The sequence below is a fragment of the Chrysemys picta genome, chromosome 1 (genome assembly GCF_011386835.1).
Source record: "Chrysemys picta bellii isolate R12L10 chromosome 1, ASM1138683v2, whole genome shotgun sequence".
NCBI lineage: Eukaryota > Metazoa > Chordata > Testudines > Emydidae > Chrysemys > Chrysemys picta.
In genome coordinates, this window is record NC_088791.1 from 20,721,678 (window position 1) to 20,742,785 (window position 21,108).

The 21,108-nt window shown below is 40.8% G+C and overlaps 1 protein-coding gene across 1 annotated transcript in view; it reads left to right on the forward strand.

Moving 5' to 3' along the window:
- The window catches only part of SEMA3E (semaphorin 3E), a 215,836-nt gene that overhangs the window by 186,942 nt on the left and 7,786 nt on the right, over nt 1-21,108 (forward strand). The window contains exons 11-15 of the mRNA XM_005304506.4: nt 3,107-3,329; nt 5,747-5,838; nt 8,345-8,386; nt 11,267-11,433; nt 19,880-19,947. Coding sequence (XP_005304563.2) covers nt 3,107-3,329; nt 5,747-5,838; nt 8,345-8,386; nt 11,267-11,433; nt 19,880-19,947 — 592 coding nt within the window. The remainder of the gene's footprint in view (nt 1-3,106; nt 3,330-5,746; nt 5,839-8,344; nt 8,387-11,266; nt 11,434-19,879; nt 19,948-21,108) is intronic.

Below are 21,108 nucleotides of genomic sequence, written 5' to 3' on the forward strand. Positions count from 1 at the left end.
TTTGAGATCTCAAAATAAAATGATCTTCAGGTGAATGCCACGAATGGCTGCCTCCTCAAGCTTATCCATCAACCAGTCAGTATTGATGTTGAACAATGGTGACATAATGCAGCCTTGCTGAACTCCCATAGAGATAGGAAACAATGCCATGTATCTGTCATTGACTCAGGCACAGATTTCAATTCCATTAGAGCTCTTCTATCAATGACACTCTCTTCCCAGGGACTCTGATTGCGCTAGAAACTATGCGAACAGAGCGTAAGGGTCAGTCCCTGGACCTTAAGAGCTTAACAGTTTAAATAGAGAAGATAGACAAAGGGTGGGAGCAGAAAGAGAGGGACAGAGAGGTCAAAGTCACTCAGCATGTGAGTGGCAGAGCCTGAACCCTGAGTCCCAGTTCACTGAATTGTGTTGCCTTCCTGTGCTCAAGAGTGTTATGGGACCTGGATCAGCTGGCTATGCTAGCTTTATGCTAGCTGAAGATTCAGCCATTCTTGACTGAGATTTAGGGCAGCGGTAGGGTCATTTAGTGCTGCTTCAGTAGCACAAAGGGACCTTTGCGTGGACCAGGCACTGGCTCTCTGAGTTTGTGTGTGGGGACCAGACTGTCAGGAGTGGCATGTTGGTGGTGCCGCTTCTTGGAAAGATGTTGGTTGCATTGTTCCCAGTGCCTTCTCCATGTTTAGTTAATTCTGAGAGCAACAGTGACAAAAGAAAGTGACAAACCTTGCTCACCTCTATGGATCAACTTCTATTGATGTTGGCAGTTGGATGAGACTAGGTGTAGTCTATAAATTGGGGGAGAAGAGCAGTTTTAAATCACACAAACCCAGAGCTCACATATTTGGTAGAACTAGACTGGTTCTGGCAGACTCTACAGTCTGTATCTGCTGGAAGTATTACTTTGGTCATGTGTGTAATCAGGCTACTATTCCATTGTCACATCTAGTGTATTTTTACTGTGGTGCTTCTGAAAACAACACCAGCTTCCTCAGAAATGGTGTTGAAGGGAAACTTTAGAGGCAGCTGCATCTACCAATTCCTTTTTAGAGTGCCTTACTGCTTTTAATTCAAAAATAAAAGCCTGCAAATGATCGTATTTATTAAATCTCTCTTGACTTGGAACTTTGCAATGGAACTTGGCAGTGCTACTCGATATGCTGTGCAGTCCAGGGAAAGCGGAGGTTCAGCTTCTCTGAAAACCCCAAACCCTTTCCCTTTATTACAAACAGCTGGTGAAACTCCAGCCTTCAGCTGATTAGACAATTACTTCAAAGTCAACACTGAGCATTCATGGAGCCAACCCCCAAAAGTGGAAACAAACTTCTCCCCCTTTGACAAGTGCAGGAGCTTGTTATTGCCAATTATAGTTGGCTGCACGTTTCAAATGACCATTTCCAGTAAACATTAAGAGGATTTTATTTCATTTTATTGATTGAAAATCCAATTTAAGTAGGGAGAGCCTGCTACTGTGGCTTTGCTTGAAATGCTTCTGAAAACCACACTGTCATGCGGCGATTGGGAGGAAGTGAATGTTACTGAAATATTTCCAGCTTGTTCATAAACGCTTTCCATTAGAGATCATGAGGCAAATTTGAAATGAAGAATCTATGTTAAGTTAGGGGACATTATCCTATTCTTTACATAATATTTAAAAATTAACTTTTATGGATAATGCCACAGTTTAGCCCTATAAGTAAATTTAACCCAATCAGTAAATTCGCTCCAATCACTGACTTACCGTGTATTTGCTTTGCAAAATGGTAGACTGATCAAGGCAAACATTGGTATTTCAGGCTAACCTGTGATATATAATACTGTTATGATGAGGTAGAAATGAGAATTAAATGCAATGCCACTAAGCTTCTGGAGATCAAGAATTACTGCTGGTGCGGTGGGATTCATTTTTAAAATGTGCTTAATTTCCTATTATGGTACGTTCTGCAATCAAAGTAAAATAAACTATAGATTGATACCAAATGTTGCTGTTTTGCTCACTTTACATGGCTGGCTGTACTGAGTAGGAAACTTCTTTCTCCCTACTGTCTTATGATTAATGAAAAAAAGCCAAGAACCATTCTGATAACATTTTAAATGAAAATGGAGGGGAAAAGAGGCACTACACTTTTTGTGAAAAACTAAAAATGTTGATAATGTAAATTTTTCATCAAAAAATCTTTTTACAAAAAAAAAGCCATTTTCCCACTAAAATAAAGGTCTCTGGGTATGCCTGAGCATGGGCTAGCCTACCCGAGCTATTTGAATCCAGCTAACTCGGTAACAACTGCATTGAAGACAGCTCAGCACAGTCAGTAGAAGCCCCGCATGGATCCTGGGGATATATTCGGCTCACTAGCCTGCAGAGTCTGAAGCCTGTGCTGCATTGTTTCTGCTGTTGTTACCCATGTTAGCTGGATTCATGCTAGCCCAAGTAGGCTAGCCTGTACCCAGCTTTTGCTGTGTAGACATATCCTATGTCTGAAAAAAACATGATCAGCTCTACTGCTAATGTATTAGAGACCTGGAGCTAATTTATTTCTGTAATACGTTATGAGAGGCCTTAACACTGGTTAGAAAAATCCCTTTATGTAAGTGTATGTGTGCATGCATACATATTTATATATACACACACCTATATGTGTATATACGTACATGTGTGTGCTATATGTGTATACACACATAGATACATACATACATACTGTGATCAAATTCAAGCTCTCATTGTAATTAGAAGCAGAATCTGGTTCTCTGTATACATTTGGGACCAAACCAGAATGCTTTTTCCTGAATAAGAACTAAATAAACGCCTATTGACTTCAGCGAGGATTCTGTTTGAGCAAAGACTCAGCCCACTTGCAGATCTTTGCCCCTGATTACTTCTCATTGCTAGTCACCCACTGCTCTACTGCTCAGACTTTGCCTTCCAGCAGTTCCATCTTCTTTCATGCCCCCTTTATTCCCTAATCCCTCAAACATCCATGTCTTCTCTTCTCCTGGGAACTGTGGAGAGTCAGCATCCTTGAGAATAAGGCCTTTATCTTATATCATCTATGCAGCGTTAAAAAAAAATCCATGCGTATAACCAACCTATCACATGTTTTTGCAGTGTGCCAGCAAAGTCAATGGCGGTCTGTATGGTTCCACCAAAGACTATCCTGACGAAGCTATCCGTTTTGCAAGGAGCCATCCACTGATGTATCAACCCATCAAACCTGTCCATAAAAGGCCAATACTTGTGAAAACCGATGGCAAGTACAACCTAAAACAAATAGCGGTGGATAGAGTGGAAGCTGAAGATGGGCAATATGATGTCTTGTTTATTGGCACAGGTAAATAAAAAAGATGGCATCTTATCTTTTTTCCTCCCAATTTCAATAAATCTATGACACCTCTCCAAGATTAAGCTCTTTCTGTTTGAAAGGCATCAAGATGAAACCACAATCCTAATAAATAATCATACTCGACATTTCCATAGCACGTTTTATCCGCAGAGCACCAAATGCAAGGAGATTACAAGTCTCCCATTTCACCACTGGAGAATCTGAGGCAGCGATTTATCCAAGGTCATTGAGCAGACGAGTGGCAGAAATAAAAATAAAAAGGGCTGGAAAAGAAGGATTAAAAACTGGGGCCTAGGTTTTTAAGAATGGGAGCCTAAAATACAGCTCCTGCAAAGGGACCTGAATTTTCAAAAGTGCAACTCCCACTGATCATAGTTCAGTGCCACGCCTGAGACCCAGATTCAGGAGAAATTAAAATAAGTGGTCTGATTTTCAAAAAAGTCAGTGCAAGCTGCTGGCTTTATTACTGGGGACCACAAGTCGGGTGGCTGGTGTTAAACAGAAACAGTCCGTTTTTAGACCTACACTGTGATGCAGTACCAGGAACTTGTCATTGGAAGACGGGGTTGCCCCGTCCTGCAATTCAAAAATAAGCTGCCAAAAGTTTGAGAGTTTTGCTAAGTTCTCAGACATTCCTAATACATTTTGATTTCTCAAAATACCTTTTTTTTAGCACCCATAAAACAACTTTGGAAAAGGTCAAATATGTCACAAGCTTTCATATTTTGAAGTCTGGGCAGGCACACAGAATGGTAACATCCTTTAATGCCTAACTGTTCTTCGGAACTTAAGAAAATGGAAATAAGGCCTGGAAATAGACTTGAATCTTTGCAATATTGAACTTGTCTGGAAATGATTTAAAGATTCATACCTCTAAATTTTATCATAGCAACAGGGATTATTTGACACAGGCACTAATGGCCAGTTTGCCAAAAAAAAGCATTTAGTGCAAGCTATCTTTTTACTCATGAAATTTAGATGGAAACCACATTTCACTGTTCAAAGGATACAAAAGAAGTGTACTTGTAGAATAGCAGGGCGTGCTTTAAATTAATACGGTTTTCTAAACTTTAAAAATTTTGATTCCAATATGTGGTGAAATTAATCACATGCCATGTTCCTTGTCACGTATGCTTCTATGCTGGATTTCATAATGTTGATTGCATATTTTATGCTTTACACTTGTATATATAGTAAAACTTGCATGTTCAGAAAAGCAAATAATGTCCCTGATCAAGCAAAAGCAAAGATGTAGCCAGCAGAGCCACTCACCATAGTTAAGTATGTGCTTAAGTGCTCTGCTGGACTAGTGCCTAACTGCACCTTATTCTTCTCTTCATAATTTGTTCCTAGGCGACAATTTCCAGCCTAGGAATCTTGGGTTCAGCAACTTTGAACCCAATCAGGCAGTCTTTACTCTGGCAAAAAAATTCAGGGGTGCCCGTGGTATTATTTTGCAGGAAAGGGTCAATCTTCCTCTATCTGGATCCAACACCTATAGTGTTCATGTGGTCTAACTATGAATGGAGTAGTTTGAATGGCTTATCAAAGAGGAAGTCTAAACTTCGGGGATAACGTTCCACAACATGCTTGTCAGCAGGATTCACAGAGGGACTTAGTTATGAAAATCTGAGCTCCGGACAGTAATTCCTTTTAACTGTTCCCTCAAAAAATGGACCTCTTTGATCCATTTTTTTCTTTGAGGAGAGGTGTTGGAGCCTACTTGAATGGCTCCTTTTTATATACATCTCTTATCTCTCCCTGAACTTTTTTTTTCCCCTGCTGCCTTTCTGGTTAATTTTGTTCTCCTGTAAATCAGAGATGAGTGACAATAACAGGAGACAGGAAGCAGCAATTGCTGCTGATGATGACAAACTCGGGAAAATAAGGGATCTTTAATAACAGGCAGCAATATGAAAATGAAGCAGAGGGAGACCAACAGTTATACCAATGTGTTAATTTATTGTAACACAACTGCAGTGAGAGGCAGTATTGTCTAGTGGATTGACCACAGAACCGAGAGACAGAGCAACCTCAACTGTGTTCCTGACTTTGCTCTTTCTTGCTGGGTGGCCTTGATCAAGTGACTTAACCCTTAAAGATCTCAGGCCCAAATCCTCAAAGATATTTAGGCACCTAACTCCCATTGAAGTCAGTGGGAGTTAGGAACCTGAATACCTTTGAAGATTTAGGCCTCCATTTCCTGATTTGATATCACATGTATTTTTGTGTCCAAGATTCAAAACCAAAGTGGATAATAAAAGAACTAATAATATGCAATACATTTGCAAGTTTGTTGGTTTGTATTCAATATCAGTTTAAAGAAGTTATTTTGATCTTCGTCAACTGGCAAATTAATATTACTACCAGTTATGACTTCTATGGTGTTTTCTATTTGCTTCCAGATAATGGGATTGTGTTGAAAGTCATTACAATTTACAACCAGGATACAGAATCAATGGAAGAAGTGATTCTTGAAGAGATGCAAGTATTCAAGGTATGATGCCCTGTGTAAGAAACATATATCCAACTGTCACAAATCTAAATTAAAATGCCGACAGTGTGAATATGAGTGAAAATACAATATCTCTGTGCAGGGAAACTCTCTGATGAGATGCTAGTTTTTCAATAGGAAATTTTCATTATAAACAGAAGTGTAATGAACCGGAGTTGCACACTGAGTACTGAAAGAGCTGAAATAAGTCAGGAATTTCACTCTATGGTTTAAATCATAGAAATGTAGAGCTGCAATGTTCTCAAGAAGTCATCTAGTCCATCGTCTCATGCAAAGGCAGGCCCAAGTAAAACTAGACCATCCCTAGGAGGTGTTTGTCCAACCTGTTCTTAAAAACCTCTATTGATTGATTATCAGAGGGGTAGCTGTGTTAGTCTGGATCTGTAAAAAGCAACAGAGGGTCCTGTGTCACATGCATCTGACGAAGTGGGTATTCACCCACGAAAACTTATGCTCCAATTCATCTGTTAGTCTTAAAGGTGTCACAGGACTCTGTTGCTTTTTATTGATTGATTGGATTCCACAGCCTCCCTTGGTACCTATTCCAGCACCTAACTGCCCTTATAGTTAGAGAGTTTTTCCTAACATCTAACCTAAATCTCCCTTGCTGCAGATTAAGCCGATTGATTCTTGTCCTATCTTCAGTGGACATGGAGAACAATTGATTAAGGGCTCTTTATTACAGCCCTTAACATATGCGAAGATTATCAGATCCCCCTTCAGTCTTCTTTTCTCAAGGCTAAACATACTCATTTTTTAAAAAATCTTTCCTCAGAGATCAGGTTTTCTGAACCACTTATCATTTTTGTTGGTCTTCTCTGGATTCTCCTATTTGTCCACATCTTTCTTAAAAATGTGATGCCTGAAACTGGACTCAGTACTCCAGCTGAGGCATCACCAAAGCAAAGTAGAGAGGGCAATTACCTCCTGGGTCTTACATACGATACTACTGTTAATGCACCGTAGAATTATATTAGCCTTTTTCACAGCTGCATCACATTGTTGGGTCATATTCAATTTGTGATCCACTATAACCACCAGATCTTTTTCTGCAGTACTACTGCCTAGACAGTTATTTCTCATTTTGTATTCATGCTTTTGAATTTTCCTTCCTAATTGTAGTACCTTGAACTTATCTTTATTGAATTTCATCAACTCCAAATTGTAAAGGTCATTTAGTATTCTAATCCAGCCTTCCAAAATGCTTGCAACCCCTCCCAGTTTGGTGCCATCCAAAATTTTATAATCATACTCCCCACTCCATTATCCAAACCATTAATGAAAATGTTGAATAGTTCTGGACCCAGGACAGATCTCTGTGGGACCCCAATAGATAAGTCCTCCCAGTTTGACAGCAAACTATTTGAGCATGATTTTCCAACCAGTTGTGCAGTTTAATCTAGACCACATTTCCCTAATTTGCTTATGAGAATGTCTTATGTTCAAAAGAGCCTGTAAGATTTTAGGCTAATTTATAGATAAAAGACTAACTACGTGATTTTATCCCTCCCCCAAAAATAGTCAGTTACGCGTCTAAATGGGTTAAATTGCAAGCATAACATTGCACCCAGGTTACTGGAGATTTAATGAAGATCCAGCTAAAAACTGGGGCCCAGAAAGAGAGATTCAGTATATACTATGAGCCAAATCTTGAGTCCCTGCTTAGAAAAGTTTCCTGTTGCACTCAATAAGAATTTTTCCTTAATAAAAATCACAGTTTTTTGGTGTGTAGTAAACTAGATATAATGAAATCCTATCCACAGAGTCACTACAGTCCTAGGACTACAGGGCTTGCACCAGTAAGTGGAACTAGTTCTCAGTGTAGTCCATGAGAACTCTGTTCTGCCAGTGTCACAGGAAGTCTGAGAAAGAGACAAAGGGGACAATGCCACAAGATGGAATGTCAGATAATTTAATCTTATCTATTGTCAGCCTGCCATCTATAAAGAACCCTCTGCTTATCATATTGAAGTGGGACAAAAGGGATCAGTGAAACCAGGACTTGACATTATGGTCAGCATGGGAACTTCCATGTTCCCATTGGGTTTGATATTGGTCCCTGAATTAAAAATATATGGTTTTAAAAAATCACTTTTTATAAAAATAATAGTTCTCAGTTTCCTTCATTTCCTTCACTCTGACAAAGTGACCTAGAGAAAATGAGGGTACTTCACATGGTATAGAGAGGAGAGCCACATACCTTGAGTAAATCATAGAATATCAGGGTTGGAAGGGACCTCAGGAGGTCATCTAGTCCAACCCCCTGCTCAAAGCAGGACCAATCCCCAGACAGATTTTTACCCCAGTTCCCTAAGTGGCCCCCTCAAGGATTGAATTCATAACCCTGGGTTTAGCAGGCCAATGCTCAAACCACTGAGCTATCCCTCCCCATACTAATACTCTTTCTGTTAAATGTACAGTCGTCATAAACAAGGTATTTCTTTTGATTTCCATGTAAAGCAAAGGACCAATCTCTTATTTTTTTCAGGTGCCAGTTCCTATTATTTCTATGGAAATATCTTCAAAGAGGGCAAGTATTTTTCTGTGTTTAAAATAACATGACTCTATAACTGAAATGTGGAAAAGATCTAAACTGTATATAGCTGGGTACCATATATAAAGAGATCAGGTCAAGTAATATACGATAGTGTTTTAAGATAAACTCATAGTTAATCATGCTCTGCTTTTTATTAAACATTTAGTTTTTTCATTGCTGTATAAATCTGCAGGGTTCACATTAGCATCCATTTCAAAGCAAGTGAAAATCAATCTAATTCATGAGTTGCTGGCATAGTAATCGCACAGGGAATAGCTTGAGAGACAGGGACTTTGTAACTGATAAATTTGAAGTGATTGAGCAAGGAAGCATGGGGATTTCAGGTAAGGGAGCCTCCTTTGTACTCCCCACCTTCATATTCATTGGCCCCAGAGAGTGTTGGGCACAATTTAAATCAGTTTCTGAGTGTCCGCCAGAGAGGGTATGACTCAAGCGGTCTCTATGACGCTCCTAGCTCTCTCTCTTATAGGGAGAGAAAGACCCAGCTGGGAATCTCCATATCAGTCCAAGCTGGCCCCAGATCTTCATTTTAACTGAGGATGGCTGAATATTAGTTCAAATGTCTGGTGTCAGCCTGGTCGAGGGCAGGAATTTGAAACTGAGTCCATGGCTTCTGGGCTGGAAAGGGCCAAGCACCACAAAGGGCTGTTGGGGGAGATCCTTCTCTCACTGATAAACAAAAATCTGGTGGGTTTGAACCAGATCAGGACCAACCCTCCCTCTCATGGGGCTACTGAATGTGGATGTGGGCAGCACAAAGGAGCCTCTTCTTGCCTGGAAATCTGCATGCTCCTGTGGCCAATAACTTTACATTGATCAGCAACAGATTTTTCCTTATTCCCTGGTTCCCTAAAGTTATTCCCTGCTGTGATTATTGTGCCAGCAATTCATGAGTCAGATTGATCTTCCATTTGCTTTGATAATATGAACCCCACAGATCATAATGAAACAGAGCGTGATTAAGTTGAGTTCACATTTAAATATCACACACTATTAGATGATCTCGCTTTTATATGCACTTATATGCATTTCACATTTTTGTCACATTGCATACACTCACGTGTGTATATATTATAGGTGACGCAGGTAGCAACGCCTATGATTGCCCAGTACTTCCCAGTATAAGACCCTGTTTTCAGTTGCTTATAGTTTTTGCCAAACTTTAACTGCTTTGGTTGAATTTTTTCATGCCAAGGTGTTTGCCTCGGGCTTGAGAGTTTCAGCAAAAATGGTTCAGCCATTTCCGAGTGTGAAATAAGGAGAAAATACATTGTTTTGCCCATGGTAACAAATTGGTTTGAAATTCTTTTTTAGAATCTCTAGCATCTCATGTTTTGGAGCAGGGACATCAAATTGGGCACAGAGGTCACCCTAGCATCAGGGATGTGCCTTTTGCAGATCCCATGAAAAACACCCCAAAATGGCCAAGTTATGAGCCTTTGAAAAAAATCTCAGTTCATACATGCTCAGTAGCGACTTGTTAGAGTTTGGCTGGTAATTCTGTGAAAATTCCACTGCACTGAGCATGCTTCAGCCCCATACAATATCCCACCCTGCAGAGCAAGAGAACCTGCTCCACCAGAGCTGCAGGACCTGAGCAGGTCTTTCCCTGCTATTGCTCCTCCCAGCGACTATGGTCCACTATCATGCTGGGCACCGGAACTTCAAGCAGGAAGATAGTTTGTGAGTGTGTGTGCTCATCGTGCCACTCCCTACACACACCTTGCTGGCACCCCTCAGCAAGGAGAAGAAGGAAGAAGCAGCCTGACTAGAGTGCAGAAAGATGAGGTGCAAGGGGGAGAGAAGGAATAGGGGTTGCGGGGAGGGGAGATAGGAGATGAAGGTAGCTGTGGTCTCATCAGGAGCAGAGATCTGGAGAAAGGAATGGGTAGTAACAGAGGAGGGTGAGGAGATAGAAGCATATGTGGGGACAGGTTCAGGAGCAGAAGGGAGGAGGGGATAGGTGCATGAGGCAAAAAGGTTAAGAGCTGGCCAGGGGATAGGAGCAGAGGAGTGGGACTAAGGCAGGAGCTTGGACCAGACGTGAGAAAGAGGCAAGAGGAAGTGGGGCAGGACCCAGGGCTAGGGGGAAGAGAAAATATAGGAACAGAGGTGGGGGGAATGGAGTAAGTTGGGGGGATAGGAGCAGGAACTGAAGAGGGAGGGGGTGGGTAGAAACAGAGTTGGACAGGTATAGTGAGGAGAGAGAGACAGAAGAGTTTATAACCACTAGAACACACTCCCCTATGGAGCCGAGAACTGAACCCAGGAGTCCTGAGTCTCAGCATTCCTTTGCTGTCTCTCAAACAGCTGTGAAACACTCTGGCACTTATCTCATCCCCATCTTGTGCTGGCCCGCAGAGATAACAACAGCGTAAATCTGCTGCCAGTTTTTCAATTGGCTCAAGCGCCAGAGCTCTGTGCTGGGACTTCATAGGTCCACATCCTGCTGATAACCCACAAGGGGATTTTTATGGTTCCACATGATGGAATTTCTGTTTTTCCGTTTGCTTTTTTAAACACTTAGAAAATCACATCCAGAAAAAACTACATTAAAATAATGTTAAGGTTCCAAAGTCAAGTTAGGAAATGCCAGAATTGAGCTTGCATGTCCAATCTTAATTCTGCCCTTTTCTGCATATGCATTATGTGCATCCTTTAATTATAGGACCACATAAAATGATATGACCTGCCTCATACAGTGCACAAGATAGCTCGCCAAGAGGGCAGAAGGGAATTAAGCTTGCATGGGCAACTGGAAAGCTGGCCTTTTCTAAACTTCAAGGGGCAAATGACCTTGTCTTTTCCTAGTAGATGCTCTGCCCATAACAGTGTGTGCTACATTTTCTACAGCAACAACTGTATGTTGGATCTGAGTCTGCTGTAGCACAAGTGAAGTTCCATCAGTGTGACATGTATGGAACAGCCTGCGCTGACTGCTGCCTAGCAAGAGATCCTTACTGCGCTTGGGATGGGATATCCTGTTCTAGATACTATCCCACAGGAATGCAGGCAAAGAGGTGAGAACTGTATTTTGCTTCGAAATCCTCTTTGCATAATAATTATCTAAAGAGTTCCTATTGCAACGGAAATGGTTTCCCTTCTCCCCCTCGTATAAATAACTGAACGATGATGTACTTTAGCTAATGATTTATTAACCCAGCCTTAGGGAATACTGAAGGATATAAATGAACATGCTGACATGCACAGATGTTAAGTGCACACACTTCTTAAGAGCTAGACACACGGAGTGTTAAACAAATGTCTGATGTTCCCGATGCTACAGCTTGAAGACACAACTTCATTCTCTACAATGTGCAATAATTTATTTGGATTGTATTATATGGTGAACTATACAATGCAACAGCCTATAAAAAGAAAGAAAGCAAATATATTAACAGCCAAATATCATTGGAAGACATATTCAAACAGTGCCTAGCTCTCTATCAATATAGTGTAACGATTATTACATAAGTCAGCAAAAGGGCGTATTATTTATGATACAGTCCTTTCCATGATTTACTTTTAATTGCTACTTCTGCAAAAACCATGCTCATATTTATTAGAATTGCAACTTGGCCATTTTCAATAGGGTTACTTTGAATTAATGCAAAGATGTGTTCCTTTTGTACTGAGATGCTGCTGAAAAAACAGTGATAATTACTCCAGAGGCAGTTCATGATCTCTCCAAATCCACCAATGCTCTCCTAAAAAACAACACAGGTCTATGGTTGTGGATTTTTTTGCTTCATCCACAATACCTCAAGCTTGTCCTCCCATGACTCTGGAAGCTTGGTAGTCTCAAACCCGTTGCTAACTGTAGCTAGGCAAAATGAATGTTTCTGTGATTTTTGAAAAGGTAATGGGAAGAGAATTGGGTAGCACAGTCTTTTGGATAGAATGCCTCATAGAAACCATACATGAGCAAGACAGCCAAAGATTCAGCTAAAGAAAGAACCTATCAGAGCGTTCTGTCTTCCCAAGATCCAAGTTAAGCTAAGTAGGAATTCCATGACATGTCTACACATTGTATCAGATCCTCCTTGCATAATTCATGGACGCAGTCCCAATGAAGTAAATGGAGACCACTCACTTGCCTAAAACGAGAAGAACCTGGCTCAGATTGATACAGTCCTGGAAAGTACTGATGGAACAGATACATCATCCATTATATTCTGGGCCAGGAAGCATTGTTCCCTACAGTATAAGCAGGAATTGGATGATCATAATTATATTGCAAATTAGATATTCGTCTAATCAAGCAAATGCCCTGGAGATTCCTGATTAATCTATTTAACTAGGAACTGTGTGGTGCAGATAGCCTTATGCTGTCTTGCTAATGCACCTCAACAAGATTCTGGAGGGTCTGTCTCTGGAGAGAAGAGAGTAGTTCAATCTCTCCATTCACTCCTTGGCTTCTCTGCTGTTAAGAGTTAGCTATGGTAATGGGGGCTTTGTGATGTCCACTATTAACTGGACTTGAGACCACAACCTTACTTCATATGTGGGAGGTCACTGAACAGATAGTAACAACTTTGCTTTGCTATCCACCTGGTTCAGGGTGGAGAAACTGGGCCTGCTGGAAAAAGTAGGTCTCCGTAGAGAGAATGGAGCCCCTCACCCTGCACCAACACCACCTTTCAATGCTTCTGGGTAAGATGCAGGTCTGTTGTGGCTGCCTGCATTCTGGACTCATGCAGATATGTTGATCAGCCCAGCACTCAACAACCCAGAAGATATGTGTTTGAGTTAGGGTTAGCCATGTCTCTGTTCTCCAACATCCTTGTGGCTGGTGGGCTAATTTAGGGAGTAACCAAAGGCACAGCAAAAACTACCTGTAAACACTCATGCCCCAACACATCTGGAATGATTGGTTTCTTTCTGGCAGCCCCAATGACATCATGCCACTCTCCACCATTTTCATGCAGTACTCCCCTGCCTTGATTTGGTCCTAATGCTAGCCTAGCAGCTTGAATTTAGCCCTAATTGTATGGAAGTGAACACAATATATTTGGGTTGGATTTGGAATCTTAAAATCAGTCCTACTTAATAGTGCGAACTCAAGCAGAACCACGTCTGGGTAGTTAATTCCACCCCTCCTTTAGATCAGCTACTATCTCCTTTAAAACTTAATGAGTGTAAGGCGTGAAGTGTTTAGACAAACATGAAATAGAAAACCTGCAGGCTACTACATGTTGTTAAGTATGTTGCTAAAGAATGTCGTTACTGCTGCCAGGTTGTTTTGGCTGCTCAGTACTTCTGTTCTTGGAGCTCCGGTGCTATCACCACTAGCAGAGAGTGCAGCCTGCTAATTCAGCAGACCTCAATGTTATCAAGAAAAAAAGACCCCAGGTATTGTTTGGTGACAAAGGCCCTCAGCCAGGTTTATAGAGCTAAATGTCCTGGGTTCTAATCCCACAACCATGATAACTACATGGTAACTCCAATTCAACATTGTACTAGAGTGCAGAGTTGTTTTTAAGTTCATGCCTATGGAAAACACTTAAGCATGCGATTAACTGTAAGCAAGGGTTTAAGTCCTAAAATGGGATTAAGCGTAGGTTTAAAGTTAAATTGATGTTTATGTGATTTGTAGAATAAGGACCTAAGTGCTAACCCCAAAGTCAACATGGTATTAAATACCAAGATGAGTGAACATGAGTGGCTGGTACTAAATAAGGATATTGATATAATAGGCTTCACAGAAACCTGGTTGAATGATGACCCTCAAGGGAACAAAATATATAGTAATGACAGAATAGATCATGCTGATGGGGGAGTGGCATTATATGTGAAAGAAAACATGGAAACCAATTTGTAACAATCTTACATGAATCAAACTGTACAATAGAATCTCTATAGATATAAATTCCATGACCATGATGGTGATGGTGATTGAGAAATGCTCGGGGAGATTAGACAGGCTATAAAATAAAAAATCTCAGTAATAATGGGGATTTCAACTATCCCCATATTCATTGGGTATATGTCACTTCAAGACAGGATGCACAAATAAAATTTCTAGACACCATTAATTTCTGCTTCTTAGAGCAGCTAGTCCTGGAACCCACTAAGGGAAAAGGCGATTCTTGATTTAGTCCTAAATAGAGCAACGGATCTGGTCTAAGAGGTGATTATAGCTGAATTTCTCAGTAATAGTGACCATAATATAACTAAATTTAACATCCTTGTTGTGGTGGGTCAGAAGGACACCAAAGAAGAAGCCCACCACAGTAGTATTTAACTTCAGAAAGGGGAAACAACACAAAAATGAAGAAGCTAGTTAAATGGAAATTAAAAGGAACAGTCACAAGAGTGAAATGCCTGCAAGCTGCATGGAAACTTTTTAAAAACATGATAATAGAGGCTCAAATTAAATGTATACCCAAGACATCCTTTAAAAATTGGAAGTAAAATCCTATTGAGGAAAATAGAAAGGAGCATAAAGTTTGGGATGTCAAGTATAAGAGTATAATTAGGCAGGCCCAAAGGATGCGAGGGAGATTCCTGCACCTGAACCATTCTTTTTAGGTGACAAATCTGAGGAACTGTCCCAGAGGAGATTTCTGTAGAGGAGGTTTTGGAACAAATTGATAAATTGAACAGTAGTATGTCACGAGGGCTAGATGGTATTCACCCAAGTGTTCTGAAGGAATTCAGATATGAAATTGAAGAACTACTAACTGTGGTATGTAATTATGGCAGTGTATACCAAGCCTTTTGAGGCCCCCTGCTGGAGGTCTTATGGTCCTACCACATCCCCTCCCAGGAAAGGAGCATTGAAGGTGGGTCTTCCAGGATAGGCTAGAAAGACTTAAAGGAAGCAGCCAATTGGAGTGCAGCAGGCTTATATAAAAGGAGTTGCAGGGCCTGAACAGGTCAGTTACTGGCTGGGACCAGAGGGGCAAGAAAGCGTATTTGTTATTGGTCACAGGCAATCAAGAAGAGAATCAGAAGAAGGGCTCTAGTGGTACTTGCATGCAGTGAGAAGGAAGAGGATTTGAAAACTTCAGCCCTGAGTTCAGGATGAAGAAAAGAGGGCTATGTGGGAACAGGCCCAGGGAATAACAGCAGCAAAGTGAAGGAAGCAATACGTGGCTGTTGTATATAAGGTCCGTGGTCTGGGACCCAGAGTAGTGGACAGGCCCAGGTCCCCCCACCAGCCAATGCTGGAGTGGCCTAAGCCCTGAAAAGAAGATATGACTAGTATAAAAGACCAAGAAAAAGGGATTTAAAGGGGCCCAGAGACATGGCTGAAGACCCTGGTGAGGATTGACTTACAGTTATGGTGGGACGCTAAGAAGGGGATAAGTTTCCTGTGGAAGCCCAAGCAGAGGTCTGGACTTAAAGGAGCCCAAGAGGGTCAGAAGAGAGAAGGCATCCTCAGGAAGGAGAGGCTGAGTCCATCTTGAGCCAGGGAATTGGATGACTTTACTTCATATTTGTTTTGGACTTGAATACCCAAGAAGGGGTTTATCCGTTTTACAACAACGTGACTTGGCTGGAGGGCTGAGCCACTGAAGACCCACCTAATGAGGCCAACAACCTACAGGATAGCTACCATGATGCTTTTTTTTAAAAAGGCCCCAGAAGTGATCCTGGCAATTACAGACTAGTAAGCCTAACTTCAGTACCAGACAAATTGGTTGAAGCTATAGTAAAGAACAGAATTATCAAACACATAGAAGAACACGATTTGTTGGGAAGGAGTCAACACAGCTTTTGTAAAGGGAAATCATGCCTCACCAATCTATTAGAATTGTTTGAGGAGGTCAACAAGCATGTGGACAAGGGTGATCCCATGGATAGTCAACTTGGACTTTCAGAAAGCATTTGACAAGGTCCATCACCAAAAGCTCTTAAGCAAACTAAGCAGTTATGGGATAAGAGGGGAGGTCTTATCATGGATCAGTAATTGGTAAAAAGACAGCAAACGAGGATGGTCAGTTTTCACAATGGAAAGGTAAATAGCAGCAATTTCCCCAGGGATTTATACTGGGACCACTGTTCAACATATTCATAAATGATCTGGAAACAGAGGTAAGCAGTGAGGTGGTGAAGTTTGCAGATGATACAAAATTACTCAAGATAATTAAGTCCAAAGTAGACTGCAAAGAGTTACATAGGGATACCGCAAAACTAGCAGACTGGGCGACAAAATTCATTGTTGATAAGTGCAGGTTAATACACATGGGAAACATAATCCCAGCTATACATACAGAATGATGGGGTCTAAAGTAGCTGTTACCACTCAAGAAAGAGATCTTGAAGTCATCATGGATAGTTTTCTGAAAACATCTGCTCAATATTCAATGGCAGTAAAAAAGCTAACAGAATGTTAGGAACCATTAGGAAATGGATAGATAAGACAGAAAATATCATAATGCCAGTATATAAATCCATGGTACACTCACACCTTCAATCCTGTGTACAGTTCTGGTTGCCCCATCTCAAAAAAAGATATTAGAATTGGCAAAGGTACAGAGAAGGATAATTCAAATTATTAAGGCTGTGGAACAGCATCCACATGAAGAAATACTGGGACTATTCAGCTTGGAAAGAAGGCATCTAAGGAGGGATATGACAGAAGTCTACAAAATTATGAATGGTGTGGAGAAAGTGAATAAGGAAGTGTTATTTAGTCCTTCACATAACACAAGAACCGGAGTCAACCAATGAAATGAATAGGCAGCAGGTTAAAAACAAACAAAAGAAAGTACTTCTTCACACAGTGCACAGTCAACCTGTGGAACTCATTGACAGGGGATGTTGTGAAGGCCAAAACTATAGCTGGATTCAAAAAAAGAATTACATAAGTTCATGGAGGATAGGTCCATTAATGGCTGTTAGCCAAGATGGTCAGGATGCAACCCCATTCTTCGAGTGTCCCTAGCCTCTGACTGTCAAATGCTGTGACTGGATGACATATGATGGATTACTTGATGATTGTCCTATTCTGTTAATTCCCTCTGAATCATCTTGCATTTGTCACCATCAGAAGACAAGATACTGGGTAGATGGACCATTGGTCTGACCCAGTATGGTCGTTCTTATGTTGTAACAATTGGTCTGATGAACTAAAACCAGTGTTTTATTTCATCAATTTCAAATTATTCTTGTTTTAACATGTTCATATTTTTTTTTCTGAACCATTTTCCTAGCCTTTCAGTCAGGTTTCTCTTACCACAGCTGTCACTCATAATAGCAAAATGTCACCAAACTTGAATGAGGCAACGAATAGAGGAAAGTGCTGCAGGATCATGACTTTCATTAGCCTTTAGCCCGTGCACTGATTATCGTGAGCCAGAGCACAATTCATGTCTACTGTTATCCTAGTCACCCAAAAAGAGGCCTCAGACAAGACTGATGGGGCTCATAAGACGAGTTTGCAGTCAAGGCCAATGTCTGAAACACTTTGTGTATTCACACCTAGGATTAGAGAATCCAAGTCTTTAAAAAAATGTCCCCCTCTGCCCGGGGTCCTAAATATGCCTTGCTAGCGGATGCTTTATTCACCCTTCTCAGTCTCTTAACTGTGGATATCGAGAGGCACAGCTGTCATCTCTATGTCCAAGTAAGAACCACCAGGGCAAGATGAAAAAGTCACGTGATTATGACAAAATTCCAGCTTTCATTTTATAAAAACAGCATACGTTTCTATTCCTCATGACTATGAAGAAAAACTTGAAAATGTAAACCAAGTATAATTAGTGGTGAGATGTCTTCCAAGAATCTGCAGAAAGGCTGGAACAATAGTTGATCTGCCCCATATATCTTAATGCGATGTTAATTCTGAGACCTACCAACAGCAGGTTCCTCCATGTGTGGTGATAAGATGAGAACTCCTACCTAGATTCCATCATCATAAAGCAACCTCCCTAACACCTCCTCTTCCCCACTTAAAATTTCAACATGTATGGTATTCCATTGGCCAGGTCCTCAGCTGGTATATAGCAGCAGAGCTGTAATGCATTCAGTGCACCTGTGCTGATTTACACCCGCTGAGGATTTGGTCCCCTGTGTCCTGGTGGCAGGAAGAAAGCTGTGTTAATTACTGATATTATTTAAATAAGAACAAAGTCATTAAGCTTGGCTTATTTCTGCTATACATTGTATATAGTAGGTTCACATTAATACAAAAATAATTGTGGTCTAGGAGGTTCACCATGTTGTCTGTTCCTTTTAATCAGCTGTTCAGCCTTGCATATGCAAGACTGATAGTTCTGTATAATTGTTCTTTATGCAAACACAGGAAAATTATCCTGAGTTCTAACTGTAAATTTTAGGACTCAAAATACAGCAACTTTCAAGGTGGTAAACTCAGCTTCCTGATACTTTCTTTCCTAGCAACTAGCTTTAATTTTATTTATCGTAATGGTCAGAGAACAAAATGTTCAAAATAATAGCATCATGCTTGTTGGTATCCATCGGAGAGTTAGGTATTTGCATTTGTTTTCCATAATTTTGTAAATAACTTCTTTTCAAAAACCGAGAGAGTATTGTCTAGTGGTTGGAGCCAGGATTCCTGGGTTCTTGCCTCAGCTCTGCCAGTGACTCAATAGATAGGCTAGTTTCCCCTTTGGTAAAATGGGAATGATAATACCAATGATGTAGGAGCATTGGGAGGCTAAAGTAATGTTTGTAGAGTGTTTTAAGTTCCTCTGATGAGAGGAGTTATACAAGACCTAAGAATTAAAAAAACCATCCGCACAGATTGTAAACTGTGAAAGACTCAAAAGAACTTTTCTGCTAAATAGTGTCGTGTGTGCGTGTGTAAATCTTGCAGCCAGTAAATTCAACCGCTTAGGAATTCCCCTGCCTATGGGAATGCTCAGTTACTGTTGAGTTGCTATAACAGCTTCTATCACAGGCCTTTTAGTAGGGTGACCAGACAGCAAATGTGAAAAATCGGGACGGGGGTTGGGGGTAATAGGAGCCTATATAAGAAAAGACCCAGAAATTGGGACTGTCCCTATAAAAATCAAGACATCTGGTCACCCTACACTTTAGGGTCTGGGATACAGAGCATGGTTAAAGGAAGAGAATGTTTTCAAGATACAGCAGCTTTCATGCTGCTCCAGATTTTGCCAGGGATCAGAACGGTAAACACTTAAGAAAGCTTACAGCTGCCTCCGGTCTTCTTTCCCCTAAACTAGCACTGAATTGGTCCAGAGTATCTGGTTTCAGTATCTATAGACTGAGTCAAATGTACATATCTGAGACTTTCCTTTAGACACACAAGACTTCTACAGACAGTCTCCTCCTTCAGGCATCTGCGCACCTTCAGTTTAAGTGGAGGAAAACAGTACTGATATATGAATTTAATTCCACGCAGTGATAGTGCTGGCCAATGTTTCAGCAGTAAGATCGAGTTCCCTGAATTTCTAGTGCGTCCAACTTTAGTGTTAAAGGTCAACAGTCCAAAAGTTAGACATTTCTTAAAACAATTCCATTTTTTCCCCCCAGACGTTTCCGCAGGCAAGACGTTCGACATGGAAATGCAGCTCAGCAGTGCTTTGGCCAGCAGCTCATTGGTAATCCACACACAGTACAGCAGAATGCCAGTGAATGCCTAGAGCAAACAGCATGGATTTGACACAGGGGAAACATCAAGGGCTGAGTCTGACCTTAGCTACAGTTTTTATACTCATGTAACTCTCTTGCTTTCAGTGGAATTACTCCTGATTTACACCCTTGACATTAGAAGCACACTGTAAGGACCAACATCCCAATGCAGGAAAGCTTCCCTTTTCAAGGCAGTGCTTAACCATGTACTGTGCTTAAGTCCCATTGGATTCAGTGAGACTTAGGAGCATGCTTAAGTGCTGTCCTAAATAGGGATGGACTTGCATTCATGCTTAAATGCTCTCCTGAACCACAGCGCAAATCCTGCAACGTGCTCAATGCCCTCACATCCCATTAATTTCAACCACTGCTACTGTGTGCAGTATAAAAACTTAGATAGGTAGCAGCTGCCAGGATGTGCTGAGATCCTTGCCAGATCAGGCCCAATAAATCTAAAGAAAAAGAATCAAAGATCAGGGGTTTCTCCATGACAGATGTTTCTCCAGAGAATTTTTTTGCTGACATTGTATTTTTCTGCAGGATGGATTAGAATTTGAAAGGGAAATATTTCAAGATGAAATATTTGTTAAATTTGCCCTGGGTCATTTCATACCATCCATTTTCAGCAGGATAGCATAATATATTCCATGGGGATTTCTGCTGGAAAAAAAAATAGAGGGCATCTATGGCAAAACTGCATGCAATGAAGATTGTAGATTTGATTGCAAACTACACTAGGAACCTCACAATAGAGCATAGCAAATGAAAATAAAGAGAGAAAGAGAAATTGTAATGGTTATTAATTCACAAAAATTGATCATGAGTTGGTGTCGGGAAAATATTCTCCCTACACTCCACTCCTCTTATAGTGCTATAAGAAAATGAACTAGAAAGACTGCTGCCTTGTTCCACTATAGCATCTCCTTTGTCTGTTCTGCCATGTATTTCACTATATATAGGAGCCTGCAACTGACTCTTGGTCAGTCACATTCAAATGAAATTTTTATTAACATTTGGGTGGCAAAGCTAGACACTTGTACTTTCTGTGCATGTGTAGTAGAGATCTGCAGTAGAGCTGGGCTGGGAATGGTTTTCCCATCCCATGAATATTTTTGAGAGTTCTAAATGTT